Source organism: Halictus rubicundus, chromosome 16 (assembly GCF_050948215.1).
Source record: "Halictus rubicundus isolate RS-2024b chromosome 16, iyHalRubi1_principal, whole genome shotgun sequence".
Lineage (NCBI taxonomy): Eukaryota > Metazoa > Arthropoda > Insecta > Hymenoptera > Halictidae > Halictus > Halictus rubicundus.
Window position 1 is genome coordinate 2,995,731 of NC_135164.1, and position 20,636 is coordinate 3,016,366.

The window sequence follows — 20,636 nt, forward strand, 5'->3', positions numbered from 1 at the left end:
ATTTATTTAATCAAATTAATTGCGTACTTTGTGCTTCATCGTCTACTTTTAATGATTGAGCTCGCATCGGAATTCTTCGACGTCGACAACTAACCGGGGAATGTCGAAGTTCACTGGAAGCGCTCGAATATCTCGTAAACCGCCGGACTCATAACTACAATTATTATTGCTACAAAGATTATTGGAAGGATCCTGCGTATTACGTGTTCGGGTAAGTGCGCTGTGTTTTATCGGCCTTCCTGAAAACAAATTAGAAATAACTACAATCTATTATGCAATTTCACTGAGATCAATGGTCAGCTGATATTACAAAATATTTAGAAAATGGTAAACTAATAATTAACTACGACCAAGATGGCGATTAAGATTAAATAGCGCACTATTGGAACAATTACACTGATTTCTGTATACAGGGTGGCCCACATAACTCTGAACAGCTCAATATCTCGAAAACTATGCCATCGATTTTAAAGTTCTTAGTCTTAAATTGCATGGAACTGAAGGGCCTTTCTGACTACATAAACGTGAAGTGGCCTCCCTTCCCCTTTAACGGGGGAGGGGAGGTACCTTTGTAATTTTGAATGGAACCACCTATAAAATGTTACATATTTAGATTCTACAGGAAAAAACAAGTCAATTTTGTCTGAAACATTTTTTTTGTCAGATACTTCCATGATGAGATATAACAGTTTGAAGTTTCGAGTTGTAGGTACTTGAAGCGCTCGTTGGAACCACATTTCTCTTCTAACGTGCAGTGGCACATTTTCCAAAAGCGCAGGCAAATGATTTTTTAAGAAATCACCATAACTTGCAGTTTCTTGAAAAAAATAAGGTCCAATCACAAAATCTCCTATTAGGCCACACTAAACATTTAAAGACCATCGATGTTGAAAGGGAACACATCGCATCCAATTTGGGTTTTCCACGGCCCAATAATGCAGATTATGTCTATTTACATGCCCTGAATTCATAAAAGTGGCCTCATCGGAAAAAAGTATTTTGCACAAAAAGTCATTTTCCACAACACCCTGCAGCCACTCACAAAATCTTACGCGTTGATCGTAATCTGCTATCGAAAGCTCTTGTGATAAAACCATGTCATATGGATGATACTTTTGCCGTTTCAAAATTCGTTGAATTGATGAACGACTAATATGTGATGTTTGTGCAAGTGTACGTTGACTAATATGAGGATTTAATGTAATTGCAGCAAGAATACTGGCACTATTATTTTCATTAGTGACAGCTTTAGGTTTATTGCGAGTTTTTTTTACACAATTCACCGTGCTCGCGAAGCCGCTTTTCTAAATTATGAAATGTTACATGACATTTTTTGATCCCATAACGTTCAAAAAACATCACTGCTGCACGCCGATAATTTTTTTGGCATTCACCTAACGTTAATAACATATTCACTTCTGTGTCAAAAGTAGCCATAATCACAATGTTACTGCTTGAATAACAGCTCTAAACAGAAAAAGTTTTCATAGATAAGTGAGTCAAACTCAAGAATTGTAAATATTATTGTTTGTGTTTCTTCACGAATAAGCAAAGGACTCAAGCGCGTATAATTCCATAACGCTATTTCCGAGCGCTTCAAGTACCTACAACTCGAAACTTCAAACTGTTATATCTCATCATGGAAGTATCTGACAAAAAAATGTTTCCGACAAAATTGACTTGTTTTTTCCGGTAGAATCTCAATATGTAACATTTTATAGGGGGTTCCATTTAAAATTACAAAGGTACCTCCCCTCCCCCGTTAAAGGGGAAGGGAGGCCACTTCACGTTTATGTAGTCAGAAAGGCCCTTCAGTTCCATGCAATTTAAGACTAAGAACTTTAAAATCGATGGCATAGTTTTCGAGATATTGAGCTGTTCAGAGTTATGTGGGCCACCCTGTATATGTCGCCAAGGCCTAGATGATAAACGTCGCGGAATTATCCCCATTACCGCGAGGGGTACCCCGTGAGGGGCCACGAAGCTTGACAGGCCTCGGACATTCACTGTACTTTCCACTATACTTATCGGTACGTCCACTGAAAAATTACGTCCACTCATTTTTGTGATAAGTGCATAAAAGAAGTATCCGACATATAAATAATTGGTATACATGGTATAACATAGCTTGTAGAAAATAGAAAATTTTTGTTTCTGACATTTTTCTCTGGTATTACTGTTTGCGAGAAAAACGCTTTCCACAAAATCTCAGAGCACTCTGAGAGATAGCTGATGGTACACTTTGACAGTGGAACGTCAAAGAACCAGAAAGGCAGTTAACCGATTCCATACGTGAACGGCTCGCATGAAGCTGTAGAGGATATTCTAAAGTCAGCTTAACATTTTTTCCGTACATTCGGCTGCGAATTTTTATACGTTCGTACTTCAAACCGTTACAACTTTTGTTACGGGGAAAATTTTTAGGAACGATTCAAGGAAAAGTTTGCCCCAGAACCATGCACATACATGGTCGTGTAAAAAAATTTATGAATAGTCCACCGAAAAAAATCAGCTTAATACTAACAATTCGTTCCGTACTCCGATATTCGAAACATTCCAGCGTTTTCTGTTCGGTGGAACGCGCCGAGCATTTTGAATACTGCTTTTTAATAAATGATAGGAAAATAGTCGGTGCGATGGAGATGTAAAAAGTCATTTAGACTATATTTAGTTTTGCACCGACTTTCTTTCTTTTGTTTCCTTTTCGGGAATTTTATTTTTGCGTATAGTGCTGAAGAAATTGAAGGTGTGAAAAGGGAAACAATTAGTGGTATTGAAGCAAAATAAATGTATGGGGCTTCTTTGAAAGTGGAGAAACGAAATACGATATTTTTTGCATTGTTCACCAACGCTATACCGTACATATTGCTTTCCCAGAAGTAAATGAAAGCAGCGCGAAAGATAAATTGAAAAATTATTCTATTGCTCGTAAATTCCTCCATTCGAAACCTTTGGCCTTTATTGTTTCGCGCGCGGGAGGCTTCACGCTACGAAAAACGCCGACGATTGTGATGTTTGGAGAAAGGACGATATTTCCACCGAAACTCCCGGGAACATTTATTCCATATTTTTGTCCATATATCTACTCCTTATTGGGCGCTATGTATAAAATAGTTTCGACGCGAGCTGCGCGAGAGTGACCATTGTTTTGCGGTCGATGCACGCCGCGCCACCGCCGCCGCGCTGTAAAACGATTTTGGATTTGACGCGATGAATGCGACCGATCGAATACCTCCCCCGGAAAAAAAACAGCCGGAAACGCTCGTGGCGGAAGGTCCTGACCGACGTGTCCGGATGTGTCCTCGTGGGATTTCTGAACATTTTTGGTCATGATGTCGAACTCGCATTTTATTCGATTCTTTGCGTCACGTTCTTCACGCGCGCTAAACGGGAGTCGACCGTATTAACCCTTAGCACTCGAACGGCGACTGTAAGGCGCCATTAAACGTTTCTGTATCATTATTCAAAATATTTTTTTTTTACACTTAAATATGTTTGTATTTAATAAATTACTAAACACTTCAGTATTGTACGAGTAAATTGCGCCATTTTCGTATGTATAACATGAAAAGAAAATATATAGAAGGAAAATATTCTAGGTCGGAAGAAATGTTTCGTTTTGGAGTTAAAATAGCTTCGAGTGCAAAGGGTTAACACTAAACCTACCAAGCACAAAACATAGAAAAGTGAAACGTCTTATACGAGGGAGAAGATTGAATTTACTTGAACTTTGTACGATTTTTATTGTAATATCTGCTTAAATGAAGATGTCAATTCGGTAATTTCCTATGAAAACGTTTTTATAATTCGAATAATTGTGAAATAGAAAACCGGTCATTTTGATCGTGGTAGGTTTAGTGTTAAATAAACGATTAGTAACGATTCGTGATCGCTAAATGGAGTAGTTAACGACGGCTCCGTGTCACATTTGATTTCGCGTAATAATTAAGTGCGAAGTTCCCGTTTGCCAATCCGGAGAAAATTAATCGGTAAAGCATCGGGAGCGCTCCGCAATGTCTCGGTCGAACGCCGCGGATGCTTGGGTGATCTTCAATGACGTCGAGAAACGGTCGGAATGCAGATTTAGCGATCTCAAATTGCTCAGCGCATGGACTGGTGACGTTTCGCGAAATTAGGAACGTATACAAGTCAACAGACGAAAGGACGCTCGGCTCGCATCAACAATGCGACGCGTTTCATAGTTGTATCACGTTGCATCGAACTGTACGTACGTCCTTACATACATACATACATGCATGCGTGCGCAGGAACGCTATACGTAACCTTCACCGCTATTACATCCGCGGAAATCATTTAAATTGGTCGGAGTCATCCGAGTGTAAACATTCATTTCGCGTGACGACTTTCGAAAAACCGTGTCCTTTTAGAAACTCTCTTCGAAAAATGTTATATTTTCAATTGAAATTTTCGAGAGAAAATTTTCCCAGAAAATCGACCTTTCGTAAACGGTATCGACCCTTTCCGGTATTAGAGGGATCTTATTAGCGCGGCGACAGCGACGTCGGGGCCAAGTGTTCCGCGAAATTTAGAGGGACACCTTTGGCCTGCTAGGGTCTGCGACGATATTTCTCGTTGATGGGACATCAGGGAACAATAATTGCTCGGATAGAGCCGCCCTCGTCTTCTCTCGATACCGCTGGAGAGCCTCTACCACCACGCACTGCCGACCTCTCAATTCCGGAGGAGCGACACGGTGACGTCGATACGTGTCTGAAGTCGAAACTGCCACTTTGAACCTACGCCTGGGTCACCTGTTCCAGTAGAATCACTTAAGAGGGTAAACCTGAGCCGTTAGGAGAATTCCAATTTTTTTAATTAATTTACTCGACGGTCCAAGCACGGGAACGTTACGTCAAAGCGACTTTTTTCAAAATTCTGTGCGAGGTACAAAGAGACCGTTCGATGGGAATTCAAATTATTTTGAAAAGTCCTGCGCTACATTCTGTCGTTGAACATTTTTGCTTCAGATATTCGCAGTTTGCAATACTCGCGGCCGGAAATCGATGTTCCAGGAAGTACAATTCTGAAACGAACGAATAACAACGCGGTCATTTTGTAATATTTTTGTTCGCACAAATGAAGCGTAAAGCTGCAAGTTTCTCGCGAGAAGTAAGTAGGAATAAGTTGAACGATATTCTCGGATTCTCTAAATATTTTTACTGTTAGAATTTTTACCAATTAATTTCTGTCGCAATTGCACAAAATTCAAAATTATCACGCGGGGAAATAGGATCGATGAGATACCACTGCAATGATCGCGCAACGTGCAACGTTGTTATTTGACGTTATTATAAGCCGTAAGCCTTGACGGCAAAACAGTCGCCAATACCGTGGTTCCAAGAGCTTCGCAGCATCCAGATCGAAGAGGTGAAAGCCACACGTGCAGGCTATAAATTGCACGTTCTCATAATTATCTTAGCCCGCAGTGGTCGTTTGCCCTATCCGAAATCCTGCCGGACAACGGACCGTCAGGTTATTACGATAGCTCGCGTGCGAAGCTAATAGCAATCGCGATACCCGTTGATTAGCTTTATCATTCTCAACGCCTTCGCCGGGGCTACGATCGCCCTGCTAATTAACTTAATTGGCCAACGATTTCTAATTCAACTCCGGGGACGGCGATGTACATTCGGTGATCATCACATTTTTTTCTCCATCTCCGACTACAAAACACGAAATATTTCGTGCACATTGTTATGTGCAAAATAGCATACGTAATTTCAGAAAGTTTCTCTTACTGTCACATTTGGCCTTGGACGGTGACCTCCAACGATGGTTCGATGAAATCGTCTTAACACGTTGAATGCCACGTCACCCATATGTGGATGACGAAATTATTTGTCCAGGTTTTAACACTTTCACGTCCGCACGGTTCACAAAAATTTTCTTCTCTGTCGCCGGAACTTTTTGCAAAGTTGTTCATCAACTCAGCTGCTTTTTATTAAATGATACGTGTAAATAAATGGCACTACATTGGTGTCACCGGCAAATAACGACCGGCTTGCCAATGGCACCGCGTTGGCCAGACGTGGAAGTGTTAAAATGAATTTTTACGTTGATATATTCATTGTACCAAATTTGATTAGGATCTGTAACATGCAAGAAAGTTGGAGGACTACTCAGTATCATATACTTAATTTTTTAAAATTTTTATTTTATTAAATAACTTACTTTGATTTTATGGAATTTTTGGGGTCTCTAGTTTGGCGATCAAAGTGTTAACAGCCGCTACAACATCGCGATAAAAATAATATAGCATTCGATTAAAGAAATTAAAGGTGAGCAAAAGGTAAAAAAATTTAATTTCCCTTGTCTGACTTACAATTAATTTCTTGGTAGGGTCGTTAGTAGGACCATTCCCTTTTTCGGTTTTCCCTTTGATCGCTAACCAGTTGGCTGACACGAAAAAGTGCCCTAATATGGCAGAGAGGTGGCCGACAAATAAGAAATCAAGTTGGCTGTCATGTGCAGTCGCATTACAAGTTGAGCTCCGTGCTTGTCATCCTGTTTGCGAGGGTAAAAGCTTGCCACGGGTGGTCGGCGAGGGTGCTAAGCCAAGTAGAGCTCATAATTAGCTAACACCTTGGCACGGTGTGTCACATTTTGAGGTTCACGACACGTCAGCGTCCTTTGACGCTGGAAATCTGATGTTGAACACCGAGATCCACGCGTTCATTAAAAATTCATCGTGTGCCGCTACCGAGTTCTAACTTCGGTAATTAATTCAACGACAGTGAAGAAGCGGCATTTCTATTATAAACGACAACAACGAATTCTTGCTATCTGTGATATAATCATGCTTAAATCGAAAACACACCGTAGGTGAACAGAGGACCTCTTTGAACTGGTAGTGCAAAATGAAATTCAGGTAAAACATCCTGTATAATTTTTCAACACTGAATACCATAGTCATTTCACCTGCAGGCACGGACGTTGGGCCGTAACCAAAAGCTGGATTCCCTACGGGGGTATCAGAATTACCCGCTGAGGATAATATGACAAAGGAAATGAGATGCGTCTGCCATTGTTCCGGCAATGAGTCCCGATACTGATCACCAGTCCTCCGATGAGTGACCCAGGCAATTGCGGATCAATAGACATCCAATTACAAAATTTACATCCACGTCAGGAACTCGTAGTAATGCAGTATATCCTTGAATCATTTATTTTTTTATTCTCTCAGGATTTTAAATATACATCGTTCATTTCACCTTGTCTAGGCTAGGTTTTCTTGTTTTGACTAAGTCTTTTGTTTTCAACGAAATCAGCACAATTCGAAATGTTCAAATAATTTCTGGATACAGTGTAGGGGAATGTATATCGCACAAATGAATTTTCTTACGAGCACACACTGACTCGCGTTTGTTTTCACGATCGCGATGGCAAAGTTGCACTTTAAAGTCAGCTCGAAGCGTGAGTTAGCCGACTAAACCGATTTTTTTTTTGTTTTCTATAATTAGCGACGTAGGCGGGATTGCAAAAGTGCTTTGAACCGTGTGTGGATTACAGAAGAACCCACTCCGTGGTTTCGAGAGGCTTTGAAAAGTAAATTGGGTCTCATTAGCCTCCGCGTTTGTTTTTCGAATAGCGCCATTGCAGTTACGAGCCACCCTCGAATCTGAAGTGTTGTTGACGGGAGCGTACGTTCGGACTGATAATACTTAATCGATGCGAGCTCGAACATCATCAAGTACAAGATGTCTCGTTTCGAACAAATGTTCTCGCAAAACATTACTAATATCATTTTGTTCGCAATACAAACATTTTACTAAATTAATTTCTTCTGAAAACTGAAGCTTAAATCAAATATAAAACTCCATTTCCCTGCTGTTCTCAAACACGTGCTATTTGCAGAATGTTTATTCGATTGATTTGATTTTTACAAGTTACGTTTTGTATCATAAGGTGTGTCGAAACCCACAAAGTTCTTTTTGGAATTTTAACAATTTTTCCCAAGTACAGCCGTTTCCCCAAAATAATTGAAAATTATTTTGATAATCATATTTCTCTTCTACCGAATGTGTTCCGCGTCGTTTGAGTAAGTGAAAATATTGAAAATTTGCAAAAAATGTGCTGGAACGGCGCACAGTGGGCAATTTGGACGAAATCGGATTCAAAATCAAGGAACTTTCGATAGGAATGAGGTAGAGCGATGAAATTTTTTTTAAATGAAAGCTGAAACTTATTAGAATATGCGAAAAATAGAGAGATTGTGGTCCGAACGTTTTTTAACCTCGAGAAAATTCGTTAAACCTCGAGAAAAAAAAAAATTTTTTCTAACATGCTATACATCATTTCCCATAGATTTTTTCACGCTGATTTCAAATCTGGTCTCAAAATTTGTCTAAGACCTCAGGATTTTGCAAAAAATAGATTTTTGTGACGAAAAACTAATGAAGTCATTTTTTCGTGAAAATGATTTTATAACACTCTAGTTTGAAGGTATATTGTATTTTCATATATAAAATTCAATAAAAGTAATAATAATGACGTATTGGAACGTTTTGAGTTACTTACGGAACATGAAGCGCTTCACATCTCGTCTCCACTTGACGTATCGCTGTTATTGCTACTGTCACTTTCTGCAAACTGTCTGTGGTTGTAATGTAGTGTAAATTAGATATCTATTATCCATAATTATATTTTCGAAAATCCGACAATATTTGCAGAAGCTTTGGAGATCGACGTGCAATTTATAAAAAATATTGCTACAATATTATCAGTCTTCAAATGCAAGCAACCCTTAAAAATAAAAGAGCTCGAAGAATTCTGTTGGGAGACATATTGTTTTCATTATACATTATTTCCGTGGGCTCGAATGAGTCCTACCTTGCATAAGTTATTAAAGCATGGTTGCGAAATAGCAAAACTGTTTCTATTGCCAATAGCTTATTATTCAGAAGATGCAAATGAATCGTGGCATAAACTGTAAAGAAAAAACATGATACTTCACTCACGACAAAATAGTCGAAAAAATAGAATCTTAGATGTTTTTAATCGCGCAATGCACTTAACCGACCCGAAAATTTCTATCATATTACTAAAAGATCGATTAAAGTTGTACCAAAGAAAGAAAATAGCAGCAGAATGTAGAAACTTCGTCGAAGAAAATGCGTAAGTTAAAAAGATTAAATACTTACCTTACTTCCTCTGTAAATGAAAATATAATTATGGACAATAGATATCTAATTTATACTACATTACAACCACAGACAGTTTGCAGAAAGTGCCAGTAGCAATAACAGCGATACGTCAAGTGGTGACGAGATGTGAAGCGCTTCATGTTTCGTAAGTAACTCAAAACGTTCCAATACGTCATTATTACTTTTATTGAATTTTATATATGAAAATACAATATACCTTCAAACTAGTGTTATAAAATCATTTTCACGAAAAAATGACTTCATTAGTTTTTCGTCACAAAAATCTATTTTTTGCAAAATCCTGAGGTCTTAGACAAATTTTGAGACCAGATTTGAAATCAGCGTGAAAAAATCTATGGGAAATGATGTATAGCATGTTAGAAAAAATTTTTTTCCGGGCGTGGTATTGAAAAAACTAACATTTTCTTGAATTTGTGCGCGTTTAACGAATTTTCTCGAGGTTAAAAAACGTTCGGACCACAATCTCTCTATTTTTCGCATATTCTACTAAGTTCCAGCTTTCATTTAAAAAGATTTCATCGCTCTACCTCATTCCTATCGAAAGTTCCTTGATTTTGAATCCGATTTCGTCCAAATTGCCCACTGTGCGGCGCAAGAAGTCGTTTCGCAGCGGGGCAGAAAAATATACTCGCGGCGTCCGTGTCCAATCAAATGCTTCCCGGCCGGAATGCATTACGTTATTGTCTCTTGTTACCGCAGAAAAATGCGCCGGGGTGTTTTATTGAATATCGCACCCACGGGAAACGAGCGTCGTCGCATCGAGCACGTATTTGCGTCGCCGCGCCGGTGTATCTTTACCGGCCTCCCATTTTCTCTGTTCCATTATCCGTGGACGTGCGGCTATAATGTATACGGTTCGGTTAGAGCATCTCATAGCTGCGCGGCCGAGCCAAAGCTAGTGTAACCTATTGTACTATCCGGGACCGCAAAATTGGCGTTAAATTGCAATTATTAATCGCGGTAAGTAAACTATTCGAGGCTGCCACTTCTGTTGTCCCCTCCCCTCCCTTCCCCTTCCCCCCAGGTTCTCCACCATCCTATCCACTTGGAAGCCGGGCTTCTCGTAATTTCGCGATCGTTGTCCTCACAATTTCCATCAGGATCGCCGTATTTGCCCGAGCCGTTTCGACTGTAAAGTGGATCCAAGAAGCGCTCGAACAGTAAGTCACCGATTCTCGAAAAAGTGACTATTAACATTTCCCGTATACAGGGTGGGTCGCCACATTTTGCCATCTAGATTTACGTCATTATTATTACGCATAGCAAACAATGTTTCAGATGAAGTTGAACGGTTTTGAGAGGGGCACATTCTGATTTTTTTTTGTAGGTGTACGTGTAAAGGACATATGAAGGTCATTAATGTTTTTTTAAATGGAATGATATATTTTTTATTGCATCCGCTGATGCTCCTTCATATTCTTTACAAAAAAGTATGAATCTATTTGTGTGAAAAAATCATTAGTTTAGGAGATATTTCAATTATAATGTTTCTTTACAGAAAAGGTTCAATTTGGCGACCATTTGCATCGGAACACTTTCTGAATCGAGAAGTTAATGACTCATTAACATTGCGTAGTGTATCTGATGTTATTTTGTTACACTCATTGATGACACGATACCTCATATTGGCCATTGTAGTCGGAGACAGCGTACACTTTGGTTTTTAAGTAGCCCCACAAGAAAAAGTCGAGGGTCGTTAGATCTGGCGATCTTGCCGGAAAATGAATGGGGCCACCTCGCCCTATCCAACGATTTGGGAACATTCGATTTAATGTATCCCTTGCTATTCTTGAATAATGAGCAGGGCAACCATCCTATTGAATCCACATTATTTGTCGTGTATGCAATGGTAAATCATCTAAAAATGTCCATAGAGTATTTGATAAAAAATGTGCATATTTTGGTCCGGTTAGTGATCCCTCGATAAAGTATGGACCAATAAGTCTAAATTTCACAATAAGTACGAGAGCAAGAATTATTAACACAGAAAATGTAAATATTTGCAATAATAATTCTTGCTCTCTTACTACATTGTCACATTGAATTCATAATATTGACCAGAAAGTCGAGATTTCCTAACAAATTGGAATTAAAATATCTCCTAAACTAATGATTTTTTTACACAAATAGATTAATACTTTTTTGTAAAAAATATGAAGGAGCATCAGCTGATGCAATAAAAAATATATGATTCCATTTAAAAACACATTAATGACCTTCATATGTCCTTTACACGTCCACCTACAAAAAAATGTACCATCAGAATGTGCCACTCTCAAAACCATTCAACTTCATTTGAAACATTGTTTGCTACGCGTAATAATAATGACGTAAATCTAGATGGCAAAATGTGGCGACCCACCCTGTATATCATGCAGGGGGTCCCGAAAATATTTTGCAGCCCGACAGTAATTGGGTCACCCCAGATCCAATAATTTTAAGCAGTTTGGATATTGGACATTGCTAAAATATTAATTTAGGGTTAATTTTAGTATATTTTCTGATTTCATATTATCCAAATCGCTTGGAAACGAAGTTCAATCCCGCGATCGTAATTCGGTCGAGTTTTTCGATGCGATTTAACACGCCCTAATTTCTTTAGCCCGCGATCCCCCATCAACGAGAACGGCATTCCATGGCAATTCACTTGTGCCCTAGAATTCAGATTTTATTAAAATTTCTTCCGCGTTCGGGGCAGATTGATGGAGCTCCTAAAAAAATACGATTTCCATAAATGCCTCTTAGAGGGGAACTACCGAACGAGTTACTTTATCTTAGGATGCAGTATGATGGTGTAATAAAAGCTTAAGCTGTTCCCCCGACGGATAAAGGTTGTTCCTTTACATGGAGTACGAAATTTCGAGGATGCATATCGTCTTAGGAGAGAAAGCCGTCTTTTATTACTTAACCGAGTTTAATAAAATTTCGGTATGTCCGCTAATTTATCGTGAATATTTTAAAGCAGAATTACTCGGTCTTTCGGGAAGGGGAGGTATTCATGGCTCAAGGGACAAAGTTTTTTTTCCCCCCCGACTTTCGGAATTTCAACGGTCACTTAAATTCCATGAGCGAACTTCATAAAGTGTACTTCAACTTCGATGATTGGCCGAGGCGAAAATTCGATCGCGAATCGCCTGATTGGACGAAAGCTTTCCGAATCCTTTAAACGGGTAAGTCCGAGTTTCTCCGAAATTCATAAATTATTCGTGTACCTGCACTGATTTCAGATCCAGATCTCGGCGAAGTATTTGTAGTCGTTGTAATTACTTCTGAGCTAACTACGTTTATTCATTGACCTTATTAGTTCATAAATTGACCGTTTTGCACGGCGGGAAGGAGAAGAGAGTTTAGCAACACGTTAATAAAATCGAGAACGGATTCGATTATTCTTTCACTGCTTTCATGCCCGGTAAACAGGTTGCAGGATCACCGCCCCGGGGTCAATTAGTATGAAAAATGCGCACGACGATCTAAACAAGAGAAGCGAGGGCACAGCGAAGGAATGTGAAATCCAGGTGAATTTTTTCTTCGGTCGCAGAGAGTTCACAACTGCGATTTTATATTTATTTCCGTGCGGATTTTCATTTAGCTAAACGGATTCTCGTGAGTCGCGCAGCCCAGCGTCCCGGAAGCTATAAGGGTTGCTTAGGGAAGACAAGATACGTAATATCCTGAATACACGAGTGCGGTATTTTTAAGGGTGCAGCCCGTGCACTTTGGCGGAGTTGTTTCTTTACGTCGGACGACGACAGCATATTTTCGTTCGATGCGAAACGCGTCGGAATCACCTCTATGAATTTCCCTGCGCATATTTTTGCATTTTGAAGGGACAACTTTCTCGACAAGTAGCAAAAACTGAGCTTTCGGCGGAGGGGGAAAGCTCAAAGGAGCGGTCCGTGGTTTCTCAGAACTTGTGGTATTCGGGAGCCAACCATTAACCGACACCGTCAACATGCCAATGTGATTTCGTACTTCCGGCTAATGCAAACAGAGAACAATCAGTCAAAAGCTCCGCCGAAAGTTGTGCTTGTCATTATAACATTTTCACTCCGGACAAGAACTATTTCGGGAACGAATTCCGTGAGTAACCATTTCGATAAATATTATACAAGTATTAATCCTTAGCACTCGAGTGGTGACTCTGATGCACCACTAGAAATTGTTGTGACATTATTTCAAAGAAATTACAAAAAATATTACAAAATATTTGTTACATTACAAAATTTGTATTTAATAGATTACTAAACATTTAAATATTATATGTGGAAATCGGATCAGTTTCGTAAATAAATATTCTAAGATGGAAGAAAAATTTAGCTTTAGAATGAAAATAGCGCCGAATGCAAAGGGTTAATTGAATAGTATGTTATTAATTTAATAGTAAATCAGATTGTTTTTATCATCAGATAACTGTTTAGCATACTATTAACCCTTTGCACTCGAAGCTATTTTAACTCCAAAACGAAACATTTCTTCCTAGAATGTTTCTCTTCTACATATTTTTGTTCATGTTACACATATGAAAATGGTGCAAGTTACTCGTACAATACTGAAGTGTTTAGTAATTTACTAAATACAAACAAATTTAACAGTGTAAAAAATATTTTGAATAACGATACAGCCATTTTTAGTGGCGCCTTGCAGTCGCCATTCGAGTGCTAAGGGTTAAAAATATTTAAAATTTAACATTTGATATACAGTCCAAATTGATCTTGTTTTTATTGATTGTTCGTATTAGTACACGAGCATACATAAATATGCTATAGTGCCAATTACTGCATATTATTTTTTTTTAACGTTTTCTTACGACGAGTAGCGTATAATTTTCGATCAAATTTCGTGGACACTTAATTTTCATGCATTCACTGAAATACTCGATGTATTCGATAATCATTTTCGTCCAACAGTGGATCCTCGAAGATCTGCCGCGTTAATCCGTTGTTTGTTTTAATTAATGTCGGTGGAATTTTGGGTCGATTTATCGTTCTTATCAGCGGCACTCAGTCCTGCACGAAATATTCGTTCGTCAGTGTTATTCGAGACACGTTGCACAACGCGTCAATGGAAGGCCTTGATTTGGTGTCTACGTGCTTATCCGCGTGAAATGCGATTGCATACACGATACGAGGTATCGATATCCTGGCCCGTACACCACAGCCGAACATACGCGGCTGGAAATAAATCGGCCACTGTCAGAATGTAGAATCAGGGATCTTATCGATCGAACAACGCCGAACCCGATCCGCACCGGTATGCCTTTCCATACGATTTTAAAGGTCTTGTTTTAGACATCAACTCCAATCAATCGTTGTGATTACAGTTGCCTCGTACCGAATTCAGAAATTGCACATTTATCAGCTGCTCTCACGCCAGCGAAGAAGGCTGCAGGCAGCATCGTACCAGTTATTTCGTTCTATTATAAAATAAATAAATATGTACACGTTTAACAATGTAATTTATTTGAGAAATGAAGAATATTAATTACAACAGTTAATGTGTTCTTCTTTTACTACCCTGGCCACGAATATTCGATATTGGAGTCTTCGAAAATTTCGGGAAAAGCAAAGTTTCTGAAATCGAGAAAATTAAGTATTGTATTAGGAGAACATGATAGTAAAAGAGGTGGCACGCATTTCGAAATTTCGTGCCACCTCCTTCTATATTATGTTCGCCCAATACAAAGTTCCAAATTTTCGGAATTATCGAAAATTTTCGGAAATTTCGACCGTCTCTCTTGTCGTTGACTTGTACTACTGAATTTCGTGCCACCTCCTTCGCTATCATGTTCTCCTAGTAGAAAAATTTCGAAAAATTTTCGAGAAATCGAACCTTGTATTGGGAGAGCATGACTTCGAAGGAGGTATCCGAATTTCAGTAGTACAAGTCAACGGTTAGCCAGAACTCAAAAACATTTTCGAAATTTCAGTAGTATAAGTCAATGACAAGTCAGACGGTCGAAAATTTTCCGAAAAATCGCATCTTCTATTAGGAGAATATGATATCAAAGGAGGTGGCACGAAATTCAGTAGTATAACTCAACGAGAAGTAGGACGCTCGGGAAAAATTGATGGTTCAATAATTAAATACGCAGATACGTCTTTTCATTACATTGTCTTTATTTATTCATTGAACATTCTTACATGTTTAAATACATTTAGTATTGACAACAATAGAGTACATTACATAGATACAACTTAACATTCATTTGAAACACTTTCGAAAACGTCGAAATCGGTTAGGACAATCCGCGTACAATGTGACCATTTTCCTGTTACAGTGCCGAGGGCCGTGTTAAGGGAACAATACGAGGGCGACGTCGAGCCAGATGAAATCGACCTGATCCACGAGTTCGAGGAGGGCTTCGACAGGGCAGATTTCAGGGCTGAATTCAGCCCGAGCCCGAACCTCGAAGGGCCGCAACCGCAACCAAGGGATAACGTCTCCCGAAATTTCCCAACGGCCAGCTCATCGCCGCCACGTGCACGAACAAACAACGACGGTGAGTATCCCCGCGTATCAGCATCGTTGATTCCTCTTCCCGAACCTGTTCACGGTGAACCGATCCGTAGGGGATACCACTCGCGTTCCCTGTAAATGAGTTACATTAAAATCTTCTTCACACGAATCCGTGTATTTTCTACGGAGTCATTTTTCACACAGTCTAGTTCGATTCGATTTCCTGTGAATTACCATTCAGCAATAGTCTGTAAGAGATTGTACATTGTAGTTTTACCGAATCGGCAGGCTTGAAGTAATTTATTTTGCGGTATTTAAAATGCGATAAAATAACAAAAAATTACCATGAATTTTTAAACAATTATCTCAACGCCTATTGAAACGGTTAGTTAATGGTTGAGTGGACTTTTCCACAAGTATTAAATAACGCGTTGCAATTCATCTGATTTTACTTTAATTAAATCACCGCTTCATGAAAATTTAGTAATACCATTAACGTTGCCTTCCATTATATCCGCATCGTTAAAATCCGTCTGCAAGGACACCTGTCAGGCAAAATCAAGTATCACCGCATGACAAACCGCGATATCGTGTCCAAATTAGTAGTCAGCTAAACGAGATTACATTGTGCAGTTCAATAATATGTCATTCACTTCGATGCGGGTACTTGGCATTACGTGTAATGTGTAAATTAATTATATCCCATTATGCCGGCGCGCGGACGAATTAAGGGCCACTTAAATCAGAGTGCATTATGTAACATAATGTGTCCCATAAAGTCTCTTTCAATGATTCAATAATGTACAATTTTTCTTGTGAAAGCAAAAAGTCGAAAATAATCTGTCGATGTCCCACGAAATGAATACGAATTACAAAAGAAATCGAACCGAACGAAGACAGAAGGAACGACCAGATAAAAATGTCGTATCGAACATTAATTATAACCGATTACGCTTGCTATAAATTAATAGGTACGTACATTACAGCGCAACGCCAGTGGTAATCCTCCGATCTTCGAAGTCCCGGCAGCTTCCGGTCAGTTTCCCGAATCCCGCATGCACGCTTTGTTCTGCTCCTCTTGCTTCGCATCGCGTTCAATCTGCACTGACACATGATGTCCGCGTATAAACGTGTCCAGCATTAGGGGGCCAGAATCGTTAGCAGCGTCGTACCTGCGTCAATGCTCGAACGTAATTAAGGTTAATGCAACATCGATATCGTCGATTACTTATGACTTATAGTCCGCCTACGTTTCCGTGTCCCCGATCAAGTATGAAATTGTCCCTTGAAGCAACGCAACTCCAACGAAACATACGTCGACGGAAGTTATAGGTGGTGCCGGAAGGGATAAACATCTGAAAACATCTTCTGAAAAGTGAAGTTTTCGTTATACCACCGGAGTCCGTTTTAAAACGCAATAAGTTGTCCGGAAAGTATATGAGAGGAACAATAAGTAGGCCCTTAACGTGCCAACTTCAAATGACTCCGTAAATTATTGCCTGTACGGCAGCACGTTTCGAACGAAAGTTGTGCAGTATCAATGGGGTCACGCGTATACAGAGAGAACTTATCTTCCCTTAAAGTGTACCCCCAACGTCAGTGGAAACATCTTAAAATTTGTTTTCCTCCGACTATTAACGTGCGAATTATTGCGTTATACGACCCCCGCGATACTGCAGAAGTTGCGTCGGTTATGTTTATTTAGTCAATTTACGAGCAATTCAAAGTTCTCACGTTAGACGCACCTTGTTCTGCCGTGGAAGGTCGTAAGGTAACGCAGCTACTCCTCGCTTTCATTAACTGTGTTTTACGATTAGTAAACTGATATACAGGGTGTCCCACGTAACAGTTTTCACGATTTCTTAAGTACTTGCGGTAATGTGACAAAAAATATTTTAAAAATATTTACAAAAGTTGATCAGTTTTCGATTGGCTATATATTGCAATAAAAAATGTTCGAAAAACATTTTTTTTTCATAGTATTGTCAAGGTGACCTTCATTTTTTTAAATGGCACTTTGCATTTTTGACTTAACTGTATTATAGCCCGTGTCGAGGAGAATTCAACGACCTAGTATACGATGACCGTGGGATGACCTTGAAGGCGAAGAAATGAAAATTTCAACAAAACATGACAATCTGCTTGAATGGGCGATAATAACTTGTTTTTATTATTAAGACTCGAAATTACATTCAATTCAGAAACCTTGACTAAATGGACGCAAACGATTTCGTAAAAAAGTCACATGAAATGTTCGAATTGAAATCCGTTTTGAAATCCGGGCTTCCAAATGATGTTCAACAATGTATTTATTTCTAGCAAGACGATTGTCCACCTCATAATGCTCGAATCGTTCGTAATTACCTTAAAGTTTGGAGAACATTGGTTGGGCACTTATGGCTCTATTGCTTGGCCACCACAATCCCCCGATTTGTCGCCACTTGATTTTTTTTATGGGGTCACTTACAGTCAATAGTTTATGCTGTTCCAATACAAAATAAGGAACATTTAAAGCAGCGAATCCGTACAGCACGCGAAGAACTTCGCTACGACAGTATCGTAAGAGCAACCAATGCAAATTTACTACGAAGAACGGAATTGTGCCTACAACAAAACGGATTTCAATTCGACCATTTCATGTGACTTTTTTACGAAATCGTTTGCGTTCATTTAGGCAAGATTTCTGCATTGAATGTAATTTCGAGTCTTAATAATGAAAACAAGTTATTACCGCCCATTCAAGCAGATTGTCATGTTTTGTTGAAATTTTCATTTCTTCGCCTTCAAGGTCATCCCAAGGTCATGGTATACTAGGTCGTTGAATTCGTCTCGACACGGGCTATAATACAGTTAAGTAAAAAAAAATGTGTAAAAAAATGAAGGTGACCTTGACAATACTATAAAAAAAAGTTTTTCGAACATTTTTTATTGCAATATATAGCCAATCGAAAACTGATCAACTTTTGTTGAAAATATTTTTTGTCACATTATCGCAAGTACTTAAGAAATCGTGAAAACTGTTACGTGGGACACCCTGTATTTCAACGTTGGACCTTTCCGCTGCTCGCCGAATGGCATCAATTATGGCGGAGAGTGGAGTCACGATGCTTCCTGCGTGCGGCGACGCGCAATTTTTACGGTTGATCCAGACGCGGTCTGGAACGCAAGCGACGGCCGCCTTTCAGTCTCGGCCAATAACGCCACGGCGCGGCGGTTTACCTGATGCTAATAGGAAATCGATACCGGCGGATTTGTAAACCGAGACGTGCATCGTGTTGCGGCCGCGGAAAATAGGAACGCGCGGATTCAGAGTCCGGACACAACCCGACGCGACCTGACGCAACGCGACGCGACGCGACGCGACGCGACGCGACGCGTCGCGCGTTGTTGCTCACCGTGCGCTACGGTTTCTAGAATCCGGACAACGATCGGAAACGATGAACTGCCCGCGATGTTCCAATAATTTCCGCCATTGTTTGCCCTCCGGGGATGGAATCGGACATCCGAGCACAAAGGAACGTACGAACAGCTCCCCCCCCTCTCTTTCTCTCTCGCGCGCGCAGGCTTTCTCTCTGTCGCTGATAAAAAAATATGGATCGAATGAACAGAACAAATATACGAGTTCCACCGACAAGCCTCTCGCCTCTCTGCGAAATTGATTCCTCTTGTGTACGGTCGGGATATATCCCCCCACCCCCGCCTCTTTAAAACTCGATTTAATGATTTCCGTTTTATGAATTTCCGACGCTTCGCGCGCGCGCTCCGAGGAGAATCGCGACGGTTTTAATTGATTGTTTTGCGGGGACGAGTCTCGTAAGGTACGTCGCGCCCGCGGCGATATGCTTTCCCCCATTTTCTTTTTCCCTAGCAGGGATACGGGTTTAAACGCGGGGAAAACGATTTTATAGGGCAACCATATTCTCGTTCTGCATACGTACACACGTTTCCTATCCGCGATACCTGTTCCCTCTGCCCTGTGTGTTTCGCTTATATTATCTGTCGATTGCGAATTTGCTTTTGTGATCAACCGGACAGAGAACAGTTCGAGAATTCCGCCGGAAAGTTGAAAACCGAACCCCTTTGTGCGGTTCGCGGAATACTTCCAAAGATATTTTCCACGGGAACCGGTATAACAATAAATTGGCAGGCTGCCTAGAATAGCGTGGAAATTGACGGAGACACGCGAAAGGATTAAACGAAGGGATTTTTATCAAATGAACCGATGTGAAAATCACTGGTCCGAGTCCTGAAACTAAAATCGCATTCAGTTTTTAAATTCTGATTGAATATTAAAAGGACGAGTCGGTTGTTTAAGCGATTATAAAAAATCTAGGACTGATTCTAACGTCTCCAAAATCGTTTTCTCGGACAGTAGCGTAAAACACCGGGCTCGTAAACATTTTTGTCTAGCATATCGGCGCGGATATTCAATTCCCTGCAGGGTTCTGCAATCTGGCGCCATTGAAACTCCGCAGATGTTAGAGGACCAGGTATTTGGCAGACGTTGATCTCTATTGTCCGGGATGGTGTAGCTTCTACTACTTCAGAAACATGAAGCGTGTCATTGGTGCGCCGGTATGGCTAATAGAACCGGTGGACGGCGGGAGACTTCAAGCAGAAATAGAGTTCTGCGCCAGGTCTGACCAATACAATGCGTTACTACTGGCGTCCCGACCGGTGCCAGAAAATTCAAGTAGAAAACGGTAGATTGAGCCGAGGGGCCGCGGCAATATTAATCATTCAAACAAAATGTAAAATGTCCTGGAAACTTTTCAATTGTGCCTGACCAAAAATTGTTTATAAAGTATAAAACTAACTAGCCAATAAATATTTTCAAGGTACGATTTTTTGGTTTTTATTAGAATTAACTTCATTTATTTTCGAAGTAATACTTGATTTGATATGCTAAATGGAAATATAGGTTTACACTAAAGAATCCTGTACTTTAAAAAATATAAATATAAATTTTTGGCGTACGCACCTTTGAGAACAAAG

The 20,636-nt window shown here is 39.9% G+C and overlaps 1 protein-coding gene and 1 long non-coding RNA gene across 4 annotated transcripts in view; one reads left to right on the plus strand and one right to left on the minus strand.

Moving 5' to 3' along the window:
• LOC143362102 (uncharacterized) overlaps positions 1 to 20,636 on the plus strand; it is a 333,420-nt gene that overhangs the window by 289,025 nt on the left and 23,759 nt on the right. For all 3 annotated transcript variants that reach the window (XM_076801952.1, XM_076801951.1, XM_076801953.1), the window contains exon 6: positions 15,463 to 15,684. In XM_076801952.1, coding sequence (XP_076658067.1) covers positions 15,463 to 15,684 — 222 coding nt within the window. The remainder of the gene's footprint in view (positions 1 to 15,462; positions 15,685 to 20,636) is intronic.
• LOC143362121 (uncharacterized) lies at positions 15,636 to 17,198 on the minus strand. Its single transcript, XR_013083592.1, has 2 exons — positions 16,621 to 17,198; positions 15,636 to 15,773 (listed from the first exon to the last, which is right to left on the minus strand). It is a non-coding gene; the product is annotated as an uncharacterized LOC143362121 (long non-coding RNA).